The sequence below is a fragment of the Cavia porcellus genome, unplaced genomic scaffold, assembly GCF_034190915.1.
Source record: "Cavia porcellus strain 051 isolate PalLab524CR breed Dunkin Hartley unplaced genomic scaffold, mCavPor4.1 scaffold_31, whole genome shotgun sequence".
NCBI lineage: Eukaryota > Metazoa > Chordata > Mammalia > Rodentia > Caviidae > Cavia > Cavia porcellus.
In genome coordinates, this window is record NW_026947514.1 from 24,892,727 (window position 1) to 24,911,507 (window position 18,781).

Sequence of the window (18,781 nt, forward strand, 5' to 3'; positions counted from 1 at the left end):
TGCAAGGCAGGCGCTTATGCGGCTGAGCTAAATCTCCAGCCCCAATTCTTGGAATTTTTTTAACCTGATTCTCTGTTCTTAGTGGTGTTTTAGACAAGAATGTTGTTTTTCCCTCTGTGTGGTTTATTTATTTTTTAATATGATGGGAAATTAGTAGTTCAGAGATGTACATGTAGTAGAGTAGAAAAGCTTGAATTAACAGTAATCTAATATACATATAGGAAGTACTTAAAAAAATCTAAGGAATAATACATGGTAATGGGTTACTACACTTTTACTAAGCCAAAAATTGACATTTGTGTTCGTGATCAAGATAGTCGAAATGGGAGGGATCAGCCTGTGCAAAGGGGTATTATGCATGTATATCCTGATGTGATTAATTTTCAAGATACAAAACTGAAGTCGATTAAAATATATTAATAGGAGTTCTTGGAAGAATTTTATTCTTGACCTGAAAATAGCTTAATAAGAATGTTCTGTTGTCGTTTTAGCAATATTTAGGAAACTCTGTAGCATAGTTGCCTAGTGTATTAAATTAGGGGGCTTAGCCAGTTGGCTTATCTTTAATTGTATGTGTCGTTCTACCTTTCTAGGCTTTTGTGTAATGTGTGGGGCCCAGGACAGCAGTCTCTCTCTTTTTTTAAATAATTAAAATATATACTATGCTCTCTTTTTGTTTTGTTTTGATACTGGGGATTGAATTGACAACCTTGTGCTTGCCAGGTAGGTGCTTACGCTGCTGAGCTAAGTCCCCAGCCCCCTTGTTTTTCATTTTAAATGTTTTATTGGTACATTTTAGATATGCATAGTGATTAGATTCATGATAGGGAACTTGTACCTGTACGTAGTGTATCTCACTTCTTTTTTTCCCATTCCCCTGCCCTCCCTTCAGTTGCTCTTCTTCTCTTGTTTACAAGTTTTGTTTCCATTTTTTCCTTCTATTCTTTTTTTTGTCCTTTCTTTCCTCCCTTCCCCTACCCTTGTTCTTATTTGAACATTTCTTCCCATTTTCCAGTATCTATTTTACATGTTGGTTCCTATTCTACTTTCCTAAGAAACCAAGGAAATAGGCTGGTTGTAGTGTACTGAGAGTTATGCAAATAGAACTATCACTGAATTTTATAATATTTTCAATCTTCCCATATACCCACCCTCAAGGTATCTGCTAATTTACTTCTTGTGTCTATGATTGATCTGTTCTGAACATTTCACATAAATGAGGACATGGAGTCTATGGTCTTTTGTGTCTGATTCCTTTTTCTTGGTATAAGGTTGTTGAGGTTTGTTCCGTGTTGTAGCATGTATCAAACTTCTTTCCTTTTTATTGCTGAATAGTATTCTATTACATAGACTTTATTTACTCATCTCTTCTACTGTATGTACTTCTCACCAGTAAGAAACTATAACCAATATAAAACTTTTAGGGGCTAAGGATTTTGCTCAGCGGCATAAGCGCCTGCCTTGCAAGCAGGCAGTCCTGAGTTCGATCCCCGGTACCGATAAAAAGGAAAAAGACAAAAAAAAAAAACCCAAAAAACAAACTTTTAGATTTTTTTGTTTTGTCTTGTTTTGTTTTTTGAATGGGGACTCAAACTAGGTCCTTGTACTTGCTAGGCAGGCATTTGTGCCACTGAGCCATCTCAGCGGTCCAAAAGTTTTAGTTTTGTAAACATTTAGATCTTTTTTTTTTTTGCTTTAATGTTGGTATTTACAGGGTTTCTCACCAGGCATGGTAGCTGCATATCTATAATCTCGGCACGGAAGAATCCAAGGGTTACTGTGAGGTCAAGGCCTGAATTATATAGCAAGACTCTGTTGTGTGTGTGTTTTTTGTTTTGAGACAGGGTCTTGCTATGCAGTTCAGGCTGTTCTTGAGCTTACTTTTGTAGCTCAGAATGGTCTCTTAATTTGCAAGGAGCCTTCTGCATTAGCCTCTCCAGGGATTATAGATTTATGCCACCACAACCAGCTGAGACTGTTTTTAAAAGAAAAATAAAAATGAGTTATTTCATCACCTGTTGAGTTTTTTGGTTTGTAGTGTAGCTTTTATTTTGTTCTTTTTGGGGGGGGGGGTACCAGGGATTGAACTCATGGCTTCACACTTGCTAGGCAGGTGCTTATGCCACTGAGCTGAACCCCTGGTCCCTGTTTTATCTTTTAACAAGAATTTATATTTGAAAGTCAATTTTTAATTCCGATATTCTTTGTGTATAGCACTTTGAAACTTTTAGCTATTAACTGAATATAGAAAATTAAATAATAATTCCTGTGTGATATTCTAAATTAGACCAAGTTTTTTCTTTTTTTAAAGTTTCCTTTTTTGGTTTTGTTTTGTTTTGTTTTTGCCTTTTTTGAGATGGTACCTCACTATGTGGTTCAGGCAGGCCTTCAACTCACTTTATAGCTCAGTCTGGCCTGGAACTCACATCAGTCTTCCCACCACAGCCTCCCAAATTCCGGGGTTACAGATATGTGATGCCACACCTGGTTTTTTTGTGCAAGGTCTTGCTATTTAGTTCAGGCTGACCTTGAACTCACTATGTAGCCCAAACTGGCCTCAAACTCATGGGGATCGTCCTGCCTCAGCCTTGTGAGTCCTGGCATTACAAACGTGTCACCAGGCCCAGCCTCCAAGTTTAAATTATGTGCCAAACTTTATCCTTATGGATGAATTCTTTCAGTCCTCTCTCTCTGCTTATAATTTGTAAATGTATGGATCTTATACTATTTTCCCCCACTGCAGATGCTTACATCTGGTTTCTTGCTGGCCATCTCCACACAGGCGTCTCAAACTTTACACGTCTGAAATGGAACTTAACATCTAGTCATCTTTTCTGTGTCTCCAGTTGCTTGCTCCAAAACCCTTAGAGTTACCCTTGATCGTTTCTGCCACACCCACGTTCCACCCATCAGCAAATCCAGATTCAACCACTTTTGCCAGCCTTCATCTCCACATAGATGTCATCTGCTACTACTTGGCCCCTCACTTATCTACTGGCCTCTTCGTGAGTCCTTGAGCATGCCAAGCACTCTCCTACCTCTGTGCTACTGAGTTTGCTGTTCTCCTCCTAGGGAAGTGCTCCTCTAGAGAATCACGTATTATCCTCAACTCCATCCAGCTATATCTAAATTGTGCCATGCCCTAGCATTATATATTCCCTTTCTGTTCTTTGGCTTATATTTGTCTCCCCTCTTCTCCTCTCCCTGCTTCTTCTTTTATTTTTTATTTTTTGGTACTAGGGATCAGACTCACGACTTCATGTTTACCAGGCAGGCTCTTGAGCTGCTGTGCTAAACCCCTGGCCCGCCTTTATTTTTTGAGACAGTCTTACTATGTAGTTCAGGCTGGCCTCAAATTTATTATGTAACCCAGACTGTCCTTAAACTCATGGTGAGACTCCTAAAAGCTGAGATTACAGGCATATGCACTACCATGCCCAGAACATTTGTATGTTTCAGTGTCTTTTTGGGAGAGAGTGGGGAGTACTAGAATTCACGCAGGTGCTATGCCACTGAGCTATATCCCCAGGCCCTGTATTTTTCACAGTCTTAACACACTTTTGTTTTCTACAGTCTTGTCCTTTGACCTGTGGAAGTCAAGTAAAACATTACCCCAGGGATTCTGTGTATCCTCCTTATGGCTAAAAGGCAAGGCTCACTGCCAAGTGAGCACAAGTTCACTCTGCCCTTGGTGTGGGTTTCTGTGTCCACACACGTGATACCACTCTGCTCTTCACAGAATACCTCTTTGTTCTAAAGGGCGCAGTCCTCATATTCAGCAGACTCCAGAGTTTTGTTTTGTTTTGTTTAGGCAAGGTCTTGCTTTGTAGTTCAGGCTGGCCTTAAACTCACACAGACAAGTGTGTGCTACCATACCTGACAACTCCAGTTTTATCTTGAGAGACTTGGGAAACCAGAGATTTGTGGTCAAATAACCTGTTCCTCATACTGAAAGTTAATGCATGCTCAGGTTTTATTCCTCCATTCCAGTCGTCAAGACTTCCTAAGTTTCCAGTAAACTTTGCCTCCTTCAATGGGCAGGATTTTCTGTTGGATATTTTGTTTTGATGTTTTTAAAGCGGCTCTAGCAATCAACATAAGATTTTCATTAATTTCATTTTTTCATTGAGAAAAATAATTTATTGGATGGAGAATTTGTGCATCTCATTGCTCCAAACCATTGTTGAATTTGATAAGTGATATTTAATTTATCCAAAAGTTATATTTTTCAAGAACCTTTACTTTTTCATGTCTCATTTTTCTTTCACTGATGTCAGCAGTGTTGGAGGTGCATTTCTAGATGGGGAGTGAGGTGGCATTTTTCGTGAACTTTGGTTGATGGAAGGTGCACTTACCCCCTTGCTCATTTGCTTCGTGTGCAGGAGTGGGATTCATGCTTGTGAGCTCAGCACGCGTGTGCTATACATTAAGGGCTGCAATGCTGAAATGGCAGAAGTTGAACTTAAGTGTTCATTGTGTACCTGGAGCACTTCTGATGCGCAGGGAAAATGACAGACACCTATTTTTTTTTTTTTTTTTAAGTAACTATGGGAAGATTTAGATAGTTTAAAGTTTAGGCTGAATTATTTCTTACTCCATTAAGAAATTTCAAATAGATCTTTTTGTTTACTTTTTACTTTTATTTTTTTGAAGTAAAATCCACATAGCATAAGCTGGGTATGGTTGCTCACACCTATAATGTCAGTACTCTAGGAGACTGAAGCAGGCGGATCACAAATTTGAGCCTAGCAAATAAAGTCACAAGGTATAACGTATTTTAAAGTATACAATTCAGTGGTATTTACTACATTTGAAATAGCTAATCATCCCTCTGCTAAATTCCAAAACATTTGTGACTCCTGAAGGAGACCTATAATCATTAAGCAGTGAATCCCTATTACTAGCCTTCCTTCAGCCCCTGAACCCTTTAATCTGTTTCCTATCTCTGTAGTTTTAACTAGTATTGATATTTCATATAAGTGGAGTCATACAATATATGGTCTTCTGTTCCTCACTTCTTTCATTTGGCATAATATTTTCAAGGTTCACCCACCATTATGCCTGTAACTGTATTGGTCGAACACAGAATCTGAAATTTTAAGATTATGGGTGCTTACCCAGTAAAGTCTTTGTAAATACAAAGCTTGCCTTAAAAATGTATACACACTTCAGGAAAAGAAAAACTTGTGTATATATATGTGTATATATATATATATATATATATATATATTTTTTTTTTTTTTTTTTTTGTCTTTTTCCTTTTAATCGGTACCAGGGATCGAACTCACGACTGCCTGCTTGCAAGGCAGGCGCTTATGCCGCTGAGCTAAATCCCCATATATGTTTTAATACTAAATTTATTGAGACATTAAGAGATCAGTACAAATCACCTTTGGCTCTGTGTGTGTGTGTGTGTGTGTGTGTGCGTGCGCGTGCGTGTTGTTGTTATTGTTGTTGGGGATCAAACGCAGGGCTTTGTGCATGTGAGGCAAGATTATTCTACCACTCTGCCAGAACTCTAGCCACCTCCCCAGCCCTGGCCTCTACAATTACAAGAGATACTCAAAGTGGAGACCGTTAGCTTCCAGACATTTTTCCAGTATGGGCAGCTGCTGCTGAGTTAGGTAGCCTTGGTATTCGAGATTGCTGCACACGCATTTTCAGTTTCTTTTCTAAGGTCTGGCTGTGTAGTAAGTTTTCTGCAATGTACAGCAACCTTTAGGGTCCCCCATGTGATGGTAATATTATCTGTTGAAAAAAACAGTATACCATTTTTTCCCCTTGATGTGTGTATACAGTTTTTTTTAGCAGACTCTGTATTCTAAAATGAAAGAACCTCTAAAACTAGAAACACTTCTGGACCCCAGGAATTTTGCATAAGGGATACTTAATCTTTATTTCATTCCTTCTTTATCATTGAATATTATGCCATTGTATTTTTTTTTTTTTTTTTTTTTTTTTTTTTTGTCTTTTTCCTTCTTAACGGTACCAGGGATCGAACTCACGACTGCCTGCTTACAAGGCAGGCGCTTATGCCGATGAGCTAAATCCCCAACCTCCAATTATGCCATTGTATAAGTGTGTATACCACACTTTGTTATCACCTTTTGCATGTTATGAGTAGTGCTGCTGTGAACATTCATGTAATTGTTTAAATATGTTTCCATTTCTTTAGGTTATGTAGCTAGAAATAAAATTTCTGGGTCACATAAACTGTCCACATTTACCTTTTTGAGACACCACCAATTTTTTCCACTTGGCTGTGCCATTTTACATTACCAGCAATAATACATAAGGTTTTTTTTTTTTAAGTATCTTCTAATTATATATTTTACTTTTAAGTCTGTGCTTCTTTTGGGGTAATGGTTGTATAAGATGTGAGGTTTAGGTCAAGGTCACTTTTCTGGCCTGTGTATATCCACTCACCTCAGTGAAAATGTTGTTTCTAAAATGAGAATGCCACTTAAAAGCATTCTGTAAAGATCCATATAGTTGTACTAACTTTATCGAGTTTAGTTGTTCTTCTCCGTTCTTTCTTATATATAGTCAAGTTCTGAATAGAAGTAAAGCTGTTTGATAATTCTGATATAATGAACGTGTTCTTTAAAGACCACAAAGTATTGGCTGCTAGAGTTTAGGCCTCCGCCTCCCCCACACCTCCTGTACTGACACAGTAAGTCAAGGGCTGATCTTCTAAATCATCTTGTTTCTGAGAAAGCTCTGAAACACTAGCATCTTTTCTAGGTTTTTTTCCCCTCAGTATCAGAGCAGTATCGTTTTTGCTTCAAATGCTCCTGTTTGAGAGAAATTTTGTCCTTAAATGTATTGACATTTATTAGCTTTTTTCATTTGTGTCAAAATACTGGCGGTAAACAATGTGAAAAGGAGGAACGGTTTACCCTGGCTGAGGTTTAGAGGATCCAGAGTCAGCTGCCTCTTTTGCCCTTGCGCCTGTGGTGAGGCAGCAAGTTGTGGCAGGGAACATATGATGGAACAAACCTGCTCCCCGCATGACAGCAAGGGAGCAGAGAGAGAGAGAGAGAGAGAGAGAGAGAGAGAGAGAGAGAGAGAGAGAGTAGACGCAGAGGTCCCTGTCTCTCTTATGACCTAACTTCCTTCCGCAGTGCCCCACCCGCTAAAGCTTCCACCACCTCCCATTAGCCACACAGCCTGGCAAACAAGTCTTTACCGTATGGGCTTATTGAGGGACGTGTAACTTAGCCTTTTGTGGTAGCATACTCCTGTAATGCTAGCACTCGGGACGCTGAGGCCACTTGTGACTTTCAGGTCAACACATACACATAGCGAGACCCCTGACTCAGGAAACCAAAAAAAGAAAAAAAGGAAGAAAAATACAAACCATTAACACCTATACCTGATATACATAAAAATTACTATGTTAGAACTGATTTGAAAATTCTTACTGGAGGCCAGGCATGGTAACACACCTAAACTCCTAGCACTTGTGAGGCTGAGGCAGGAAGATTGCTGTGAGTTTGAGGCCAGTTGGGCTACATAGGGAGTTTTAAGGCCAGTCTGAACTGCATAGTGAAACTCTGCCTCAAAAAAAGGGGGAGCGAGGATTCTTACCGAGATTACTAGCACTACAACTAATAATTCTAGAAGGAATGGTGCTAGAGTTTTTTTCAGCTCTATCACTTAATGGTGTCTGACTTAGACAATTAAACTTTTAATGTAAAAACACAGCATGTGAACTATTTACGTTTCAATCACAATTATAGGGAATGTGCTATTGAAATAGTCAAGTTTCAGCAGAGTTAACCAAAATCACTGAAAGTCATTTCAGTAAGCAAAGAATTAGTTGTTTGTAACATTGTAGAGACCTGGAGCAGTGCAGTTTGGGCCTCTCTCACCCAAGTAAGCAGTGGCCCCAGATCTGGAAACTGCTTCTGCTGGAACTACCCAGCTACTGCCATCATGGCCATGGAACATGGACTGAGGCTGATGCTGCCAACATGAACGTTGGCTAGAGAGTGCTTCCTATATGGCCTTACAAATCTTGTGTGTATTCACTGGTATAATGCACATCCCATCTATAGCCTCGCCACAAGAATATCTACACATACGTGTATCTTTATGTTTCTTTTCTTTTCCTTTTTTTTTTGGGTCTGTTTGAGATAGAGTCTTGCTATGGCAGTTCATGCTGGCCTTGAACTTCACTTTGTAGCCCAGACTGGTTTAGAATTTACAACAATCCTTCTGTCTCAGCCTCCCCCAAGTGCTGGGATTACTGGTGTGTGCCACCATGCCCAGCATCCATAATTTATTTTATTTTTTGTCTTTTTAGGACAGGGTGTTGCTATACAGTTCAGGGTGGTTTTGAGCTCACTTTGTAGCGCAGGCTGGCTTACAGCGATCCTCCTGCCTTAGCCTCCTGAGTACTGGGATTATAGGCATGTGCCACCGTGCCCAGCTTGTTAAACCTATATAAAGTGAGCTTCTAGAAAATATCTTGCATTGTTCTAAATAGATTAGGAGCCAGGCTTAACTGAAAAGTACAACAATCTAGCAGGTAGTCATAACTAAGTACAATGTTATTTTTCCGTACATACATGTGCTTTTTGAAGGGTTTCAAGAAGGCTGTCAGTAAGGAGTATATCCTTAAGGCTGTTTGAGCTTGACTCTGTCATTGTCACACACCTATCACTTAGGTGCTGTCTCAATCTCTGGGCAAACATCCCTTTACAGTATTTATTTGTGTGCTCTTCTCTACACTAAGGGATCATCTGGATCATAGGGTTTGTTCTAACTTACTTTATCCCTGATGCCCATCATAGTACCTGGAAGATACTGTTCAGTAAATTTTCGGTGACTGAGTATTACCAGGTCAGCACTTAGTACTCATTTCACAGTGACTGAACTAGGAGGAAGAAGCAGGAGGTTGGGGTTAGGGGTAAAAGAGAAAACTGCCTTGTTCTTTAATATATCCTGGAAAGTCAAATAATTCAGCATATTAAAGGATTTTTGAATGAACCCCCTATTTTGACCCTATCTTTTTAAAAAACTATAATATTTAAAGTATATAAAATATTTTTAGAAAAAAAATCCTTAGAACTTGAGTCTATTTCTCTTCTGTCCCATTTCTTTGTTATTAGACATCGGGGAGTTAGGTTAACTGTCCTTCAGGTCTCTCTACCAGAATTTCCCACTGTAGTCAAAGCTACTGCTCCAGAACTTGAGTAAAGGGAAGCTAAAACTTTAGCCTGAGTTCCTTTCTTCTGTTATTCTGTCCTACCTGCTTTTGGTTTCTAATATTCATCATGTGACAACTTTTCCTTTACTTTGTGCTAGTGTGTTCCTGTCTTGGGGCTGGCTTAATTGTCCTGTCTTTGTAGCTATAAGGGGACAGAGTTCCTTGGCCCTGGCGTAACAGGTCTGTGTTGAGGAGATTGAAACCCATTCCTTCCCTCCTCACCACAGATAGCTGTGTCACAAGATGTCTCAATTTAGTCCAAGGCTGCCAGGGAAAGCTCTTTTCGGTTCTAGTCTGAAGCCCCTTTTCTATATTGGAGATGGATAACTCTTCTGGTATCTGGCCCAGACTCTGTAATACAGTTTTTTCCTGATGTTTATATAGCAAAACAAAAAATATTGTTCTTTATTGCTAAGAAAAATTGGTCTGTGAGGAAGTAGTTCTTTCAGGTATTTGGGTTAATACAGTACCTTGAACATTAATGTGCAGTGAAATCAGATTGCTAATATTGTGGTTTCACAGTATTGAAGAGTTAGTACAGTTACTCCATTTGATGAATTGAAACAGGTTAGGGACCACTCTTTTGGAAAATAAATGCATAATGAATCATAACTGAAGTATTAGAATATCAATGTCTCTGTTTTACTTTCATTTAACCAGTGGGGAAGACAACCATATGGGGAATCAAGATTATGAAAAAGGACGAATGCTTTAAATGAGAATTTCCAATTGTGACTGACACATTATTTATGGAGATTTCCTAGCCTAAGGAAAGGTAATCTTAGAAGTGTGAGAGAGAGGGTATCAAGAACTGCAAATTCTGACATACTTTCTGATCCTTCTTTTTAAGAGGATTGTGTATACCCTAAGGTTTATTAGGTAGTTTAGCATCCTACTGGTTCATAGAAGGTTATTAATTCTAGAGTTTTAAGTGGAATCTTTTTTAGCAATAACTATCTTTTTATTCTTCTTTTCCTTTTTTAGTTTTTTGAGGCAAGGTCTCACTGTGTAGATCAGGCTGATCTTGAATTCACTATATAATCCAGGCTGGCCTCAAACTCATGGCAATCCCCCTGCCTCAGCCTCCTGAGGGCGGGGATTGCAGGCATGCGCCAACAGGACCCACAACTATCTTTTTCTTTTTTTTTTTCTTATCGGTACCGGGGATCGAACTCACGACCACCTGCTTGCAAGGCAGGTGCTTATGCCGCTGAGCTAAATCCCCAGCCCCCAACCCACAACTCTCTTTTAAAAAGCCAGGAGTATTGAGCTGGGGATACAGCTCAGCCGCACAGCACCTGCCTGGCAAATGCAAGGTTGTAGTTCGATTCCTGGTACCAAAAAAAAGAGCCAAAAAAGTTGACACATGCTAATCCTAGCACCTGGGAGGCTAAGGCTGGAGGGTTGCTATTATGAGCCCAGCCTGTGCAATTTAGAGACTTAACATGATAAGGCTCAAGATAAATTTCAAAAGGGCTGGAGATACAGCTTAGTGTGCAGGCCCTGGGTTCAATGTCTATTACTGCCCCCCAATGTTTTACAGAATCTTTTAAATTCCTTAAATGTTTCAGATTAGTTTGTCTAACACATTAGATTGACGACGCCAAGATCTGAGTGCCAGAAGCACAGTAGCATGGAACTCTAACTTAGAGTTCCATTTTGTTTGCGTTGCTACCCCTGACAGTTGGAAGTAGATCACGCGTGGTCTGGTCCTGCGAGTTCTGAGTGGGGGATCATAAGACGCTGAGCACAGTGTCATATAGTCACTTCAGCTCCACTGTGACTTGATTTTTTTTGCAGACTTAAATTTTAGTTTGATCCCTAGAAAGAAAGGCAATGTAAGTCTGTGGTGATGGAAATACATTTTTAGAGTTTGTTTTCTTCTTTTATTTCTTTTGTATTCAGAGAATGTACTTTTTAAAAACTCCTATTCTAGTAGAAAAAAATCCAAAATAGATGACTTCCTATAACCTACATTTTACTGTTTAATTTTGGAAGTATTTATCTTGCTTGAAACTGAAATAATGGGTTTTGTGGCATTTCTTCCTAATGTATTATGGAGGGGAGAAGTCTTACTTGAGATTATTTGGAAGGGAGACTGTTTAATGATGGACTTATTCAACTAAGTTTTAGTTTTATGAAGTCAACTTTATTAAATTCATTGATTCCACTTTTACATAACCATTTTTGAAGATGTGTAATATAGGTCAAACACCAAAGTTAACTGAACTATGTCCTATTAATGAGTTGCATTAAAATAAACAGGACTGATACTTCTCCAGATGTTTTCCTGCCATGTCAGCTAATTAAATGTAACTACTCATTCTCAGGTACTCTTGGCATTTGAAAAGGGTATTGTGAATTTTTTTTGTGTGTGTGAAATTTGTTTTTAAAGTAATTCCGTTAAATTTATACTATCTCACCATTTGTTGGCAGGACTTTGTGTCATTGTATCAGGATTTTGAAAACTTCTATACAAGGAACCTTTACATGAGAGTAAGGGACAACTGGAATCGGCCGATCTGTAGTGTACCTGGAGCCAGAGTGGACATCCTGGAGAGACAATCTCATGATTATAACTGGTCATTCAAGTGAGTGGCGGCGGCTTGGAAATTATTCTTGACAAGAAAAGGATTTCTTCATTTGAGAAAATATTGCAAGTTGAATATTCTCACAAAACAAATTGCAGCTGACGATACAGACAGTATGATTGGCTTTGTAAATTGTTCATTGATATTGGATTTTGTTGTTAATGATGATGATGTTAGAGATTCAGCCCAGGGCATTCTACATGTCAGACTTGTGCTGTACTACTGAGGAATACCTGCAGCCCTCATTAAGACTTTTCAATACTGAGGATACCCAGGGCCCTTGCATTGAGCTAGATCCCCAGCATTTTTTGTTTGTTTGTTTTAAGACAAGTTCTCACTAAATTGTTTATTTATTTATGTATTATCCTCCAGTCTCAGCCTCCTAGAGTTCTGGAATTACATTCATGTGCCATTTTAAGATTTCTAAAATACATTTTTCTATCGAATTTACTTCTTTATTGGGTTATAGTTGAGAACGAAATTTGACTTATTAAGAAAGAAAGACCATTGTGCTGCTTACCAGAATCAAGTATAGTATCTGAATTTATTTCTAGATATTTAAATTTCTCTTAAAGATTTAAGGATGGAGTGTTTTTACTTAGGTTGAACAGTTTTGTAATTGTGTACTCTTAACATTTTATTGTTTTGATTAAAATATTACATGATTGCTTTACCATTAAAGAGAAAAAAACATACATATAAACTGAAAGTCCTCTGTGACAACTGAGACCTGTCCTGTAAATCTGCTGCCTCACAAATCCTCCTTTCTTCTCTGGAGGTGACCATTATTACCACTGTACTTTCTGTTATTCTTCCACTTGTTTTTAGGGGCATTTTGTTTGTTTGCTTGTTTGTTTGCTGTTTGGTTTGGTTTGGCTTGGTTTGATTTGGCTTTTTTTTTTTTGATATCAGGAATTGAACTCAGGGCACTGTGCTTGCCAGGCAGGTGCTGTGCCATTGAGTTATACCCCTGACCCCCTCCAGATGTTTTTCTGTGGGGTATGTATATGGTGTATCTGTGGGTTACTACACACAGGTACTTTCCTATACAAAAATGATATTATACTATATAAATTATTTTCCAATTTGCTTTTATTTGCTAATATATTGATAACATCCTTCTCGTGTATATTCGCAGCAAGTTAATTATTTGACTATATAATATTCCACAGTAAGGAAGTGCCAGGTATAGCAAACTGGGCTAAGTCACTTGTGTTAGTAACCCAAATCCCAAGGAGTTAAAGCAATGGCAGTTTATCTCCTTTCCAAACTTTCTGTCCACTTTAGTTTGCTGGAGCCCCTGAACCATGTTTTGCTTAAAGGGCTAGGCTGAGTTTTTGCCATATGAATTGTCACTGGTCACTGCCTACAAAAGGGATATGGCAAATTGTGCATTGACTCTTAAAGGCTCTTACAGGATCCTCACGATGTGTATGCACATGATGGGAACTGCTAATCAAAGAGTACTGTATGTTTATCTTTTTCAAAATACAGAACTGAGGATTGAACTTAGGGTCTTTTGTTTTTTTAGGGCCTTTATTTTTATTTTTATTTTGAGACAGGGTTTTGCTAAGGCACTAAGTTGCCTAGGCTGGGCTTAAACTTGTGATTTTCCTGCTCAGCCCCTCAGAGTATGGGGATTACAGACATACGCCCACATCCAACTAGAATATTTGTCTTTCAGTAAATAAGAACTGTTAAACTGCCCTCCAAGAAAAGTATTGATGGGTTTTCTTACCTACATTATGAAACTATCTTGGCCAGCACTAGATATCTTCAGCTTTAAAATAGCTACATTGATAAGTGAAATTGATATTTATATTGTATTGTATCTTCCATTTCCCTAGTTGGTAGCAAGTTTGAGCTTTCGTTTTGTTTTGTTTTTGTTCAGATCATGTTTTCTCTACTTTCTGTACATGGTTTTTTGTGTTACCATCGCATATATTATCACACTTAAGAATTGGGTTTGCAGTCAGGTGTGGTGGTGCACACCTGTAACCCCAGCACTCTGGAGGCTGAGGGAGGAGAATTGCTGCGAGTTCAAGGCCAGCCTGGGCTACAAAGTGAGTTCAAGGCCAGTCTGAACCATATAGTGAAACCCTGCCTCAAAAAAGACTAAAAAAATAAAAATTTTTAAAAAATCAGTTTGCTCATGAGTTGATTAAGTTTTATGATATTAAAACACAGGTACACAGGGAATATAATTAAAGGTGTTATAAACATGGGTTCCTACAATTATCTTGGATTTGCACGGAACACTGGCTCATGTCAAGAGGCAGCTGCCAAAGTTCTAGAGAAGTATGGAGTTGGAGTTTGCAGCACTCGGCAGGAAATTGGTAAGTATCAGCTGAGTTGCTGCTACTTTTGATCTTTTTGTGGGGAGAGATTTGAGACAGGGTCTCTCTATGTAGCTCAAGGTGGCCTGGAACTCACTATATACCTAGATTGGCCTCCAACTTGCAATGATCCTGCTGTCTCAGGCTCTCTAACGCTGGAATTAAAAGAGTGCACCACCATGCTTGGCTGCTTTTGACTTTTTAACTTCTGGAGTGAGTGATATTGAATCACAACTAAAATATGAAACATGCAAGTACTTCGCCATCTACTTTAGATCAGGTAGAAACTGCTTTCTTTTTCTAAAGTGATACGTTATTTTAATGTTTGCATCACATTTTGAGATATGTTTTCCAATATGTCACATATACAGAATGTTCTATATTATTTGTTTAATGCATAACTTTAATGTTGATTTTATCAGCTTTTGCAAATGGTAATGGTTAGAAATACATAACTGTTATTAATCTTTTTATACTGGTAAATTTTGGCTAATAATAATTACTGTCTTATAAGTGTTCAAGAATATTTTTTAATAAGCTAAGTCATATAAAGCATTCTGAACATAGTAGACATTCAGTAAGTGTAAGCCCTCTATTGTTACAGATCTATAAAATATAAAGGATTATAGTTTTATATAAAGAGATTTAAGTAATTCAAAGGATTTCAAGTCCTTTTGTTTTGTTCCCAGAGAACTTATGAGTTTAGAAATTATATGGCAACTTTCTGGATATTTATTATCAAAACTTAGTAGATTAAGTCAACAGTTCACTCACTGTTAGTTCTCTCAGGGATTGCTGCATGTAGCTGGGCGGTGCTCACTTAGAGCCCCTCACACAGTTGCAGTCAGCATGGCTGTGCCTGGAGTCCTGTGAAAGCGTCCTCATTCACGTGTGTCTCCGGGCTGGACTGGCTGCAGTTCTCTGTTGCCTTGTACTAGTTGGGGCTTCTTTACAGCATGGAAGGCTCAGAAAATCATTTATTTTAGTGGCAGCAGGCTTTCTGGGGCATAGAGATTCCAGGATACCTGACTGAAAGCTGGAAATGAAGCCTTATGCTCTAGCTTTCAGGTCTGAATTGTGCATCTTTCATTGGTCAAAGCAAGTCACTAAGGACAGCCTAGAGTCAAGGATTGTGGGCTTAAGCTCTGTAGAGACAGAATTGCATCCAGTTTACTACACTATAACTGCTTGGTCAGCTCAGTGAATATAAAACAAAATGAAGAATTGTGCAGCTTTCCATATCTTCTAGTTATTATTGAAATTGGTTTTTATTATTTATATCTTCTAGTTTTTTTTGTCTTTTTCCTTTTTATCGGTATAGGGGGATCAAACTCACGACTGCCTGCTTGCAAGGCAGGCGCTTATGCCGCTGAGCTAAATCCCCAGCCCCTATCTTCTAGTTTTTATTATTAAATTTCACTTTTCAAGTGAAATTTCTTAATTTAGGCTTCATGCTTTAGCAGCTCTGAATGTTCTTTGGAAGAATTGTGGTGTTTCCTGGCCTATAGCAGTTACATTCAAATCTTCTGACATCCAGAATTTCAAAAACAAATTTCTTCTGCTACTCCCAGGAAAGCCCTGGATAATAAGCCATACTAGTAGGTGAGAACTTGTGAAATTTTTTGATATAAAAGTCTAAATTTTTAGCTGGGCATGGTGGCACATGCCTGTATCCCCAACACTGGGGTGGCTGAGGCAGGAGGATTGCCATGAGCCTGAGTTACAAAGTGAGTTCAAGGCTAGCCTGAACCATATAACGAAACCCTTACTCAAAAAAAGGCCAAAAAAATTTTTTTTAAAGTCCACATTTTTAGAAGTCTGGGTGTAAATAAGAAACGGAGTAGCCTTTTACAATCTAAAACATGAAGATTTTCACATGAAAGTTTTTAATTCCTGATCCCATGCCAATTTAACAGTAGAAGACTTAGTTGGATGTTTGTCCCATCTAAATTCTTAGCTGTTAGCCAGCTTCTAGGAGGAAGAGCCTTGAAGACATTAATACTGTGTTCTTTTTTAATGTAGCCTGCTGGGTCCTGTTAGCTATTTCCTTAACATAACTGCATCCTGCTGTCTGCATCAGATTGGACTGGTGGCTCTCCAGTTCTCCTGTACAGTTGCATTCTGGTACTACTTTTCTTCAGGAGAAAGGAGAAGATAAACTTAGGAATTTCCTTTCTGTCTCCTCTGATTTGGATTCCTTATATCCTGTATCCCTAGAAGCTAAGATTTTCTCTTTCCCTTAAATGCATTAAGACATTCCATTTGTGCCTTGATCTGAGTCTTTTTCTTTCTCTTAAGTGTGCAGTGTTTCTTGGTTGATCCTTAGAAATTAAAAAATGTCCTCTGATTATATGATATTTCCTTAAGCATTTTCTCAGTTTCACTTTCAGAAACATCTCTTTATAACCACTTGATGTTTATCTTTTAATAGTCCTTTATTTCTGTCTTTTATTTTTTACATTTTTATTTTTGTTTCTGAAAAATTTAGCATACAGATCATATCTGTTTAAACTTTCCTTTAATCACCATTTTCAGCTTGGCACTATTATATATACTTCTGTATCTGGTGTCCCTGAGATCGGAATAATACATTTTACTTCAGTGGGTAGGAGAAGGCAAAATTACTACCTGTTGGATTAACTTTTGTTTTTCTTTTAGTGTCTTTATTGAGTTCTAATGCATGTAATACAACTTGCCCATTTAAAGTGTACGTGTCAATATTTTTTAGTACATTTACAAAGCTTTGCAGCCATCACCACAATCTAAGGTTAGAATAGTTCCATTCCCCCAAAAGGAATACCATACCCATTAGCATATTTTGTAATCTATACCTTCTCCTCTAAGTCCCTGGCAACCAGCACTCTACTTTCTGTTCTTATGAATTTTCCTACTGTGACCATTTCATATAAATGGAATCCTACAGTATTGTGGTTTTTGTGTCTTTCATCTAGCATAATGTTTGTAAGACTGGTTCATTATAGAACTTCATAGCATACCTCAGATACTCCATTCCTTTTGTTTTGTTTTGCTTTTGCTTTTTGAGACAGGATCTCACCATATAGTTCACACTAGCCTTGAATTCACTGTGTAGGCTAAGCTGGGTTTGAACTCACAGCAATCCTCCTACCTCAGCCTCCCAGGTGCTAGGACTGTAGGTGCGTGCCATTATGTCTGGCCTCCATTGCATTTTCTGACTGAATTCATTGGAAGTGCACTATGTCCTGTCTATCCATGTTTACACAGAAATTACAATTTTTTTCCACATTTTGGCTGTAGGGAACAATGCTGCTATAAACACGGTCTCACTGTATAGTGCAGGCTGGCCTTGAAGCCCAGGGTGCCTCAGCCTCCTGAGTAGTGGGATTCCAGGTATGTGCTACTGTGCCTGGCCCATTAAACTCTTAAATCATTTTCCATCTATAGTTAGTTTCCTACAGTTGCTGTTACAAAGTACAAGTCATAGAACAAGAAATAGGGTGACTTAAGATAATGCTTTATAATCTTGTAGTTACAGAGTACAAGTACTTAGAACAAGAAATTGGGTGATATAAATGCTTTAGCGGGGTGTGCTGTTGTATGCCTGTAATCTCAGCACTTGAGACTGAGGCAAGAGGATTGCTGTGAGTTCAAGGCCAGCCTAGGGTACATAGTTCAGGACCAGTTTGAGCTACATAATGAGCCCTTGGTCTCAGAAAACAAACACTTTAAAAAAAAAAAAAGAGGAAAAAAATAAGTGCTTTATAATCTTGTAGATCTGTATATTAGAAATGTGTGGTCAGAGAGTGGGCACACCCTGCGCTTTCTGCCTGCCCTAGAGGAGAATCCTTCCAGTGCATCTGGTGTTGACCAGCAGACTGTGCTGCTGCCCCTTGGCTTGTGGTCACATGGTGGCTTCCTGCATGTAAAATGTTATCTCCTTTTGCATGCTGTGGGTGTTTGTTTCTGTCGCCAAATCTTCCTTGTGAGGACACTGTCACCACGCCAATGGGCTTATCTTTCTAGATTGCTTCTGTAAAGCATTCTAATGGCCAATTTACAAAAGTCATTTTCAATGGTATAGGGTAGGATTTCAAAATACCCATTTTTTGCTGTTATTTTATTTTGTTTTGGTACTGAGGATCAATCCCAGGTCTCAGCATGCTAGGTAAGTGTGTTGTTCCTGAGCTGTACTCCCAGCCCCTCAACTTATCCTTTTAATAGAACCCAGTTCAACTCATCCTTCTGTTAATTGTGTCAAGGATTATAGTTATCTCCTAGCACAAAATAGTTATGTTTTAATTTCTTGTTCTCCCAGTTGTTTTGTGATGTCCTCTAACAGGAAAATGGGAGTAGAATATTTTAATCTTCCATCTTTAAAACTAAGTTTCTGACTGACACTTCAGAAATCATAGGTTCTTTGATTTCATGATGGATTGAGGACTTGTACAGTGACAAAAGGTAGAAAGCACACTTTATATCTTTATGACATTGTGCTCTTATAAAGTGCTTGAATGTGATTTCATTTTATCCTCACAACAGTCTCATGAAGTAGAAAGGACAAACTAATAACTGATATTTAGTAAGTAAGAAACAGAGGCCCAGAGAGATTGTAAGCTACTCAGGTAACCCTTAAAGACACATACTATTATCAAGTTTAGGGA

The 18,781-nt window shown here is 38.4% G+C and overlaps 1 protein-coding gene across 1 annotated transcript in view; it reads left to right on the forward strand.

The window, feature by feature from the left end:
- The window catches only part of Sptlc2 (serine palmitoyltransferase long chain base subunit 2), a 97,896-nt gene that overhangs the window by 28,602 nt on the left and 50,513 nt on the right, over positions 1-18,781 (forward strand). The window contains exons 4-5 of the mRNA XM_063241063.1: positions 11,651-11,805; positions 13,993-14,141. Coding sequence (XP_063097133.1) covers positions 11,651-11,805; positions 13,993-14,141 — 304 coding nt within the window. The remainder of the gene's footprint in view (positions 1-11,650; positions 11,806-13,992; positions 14,142-18,781) is intronic.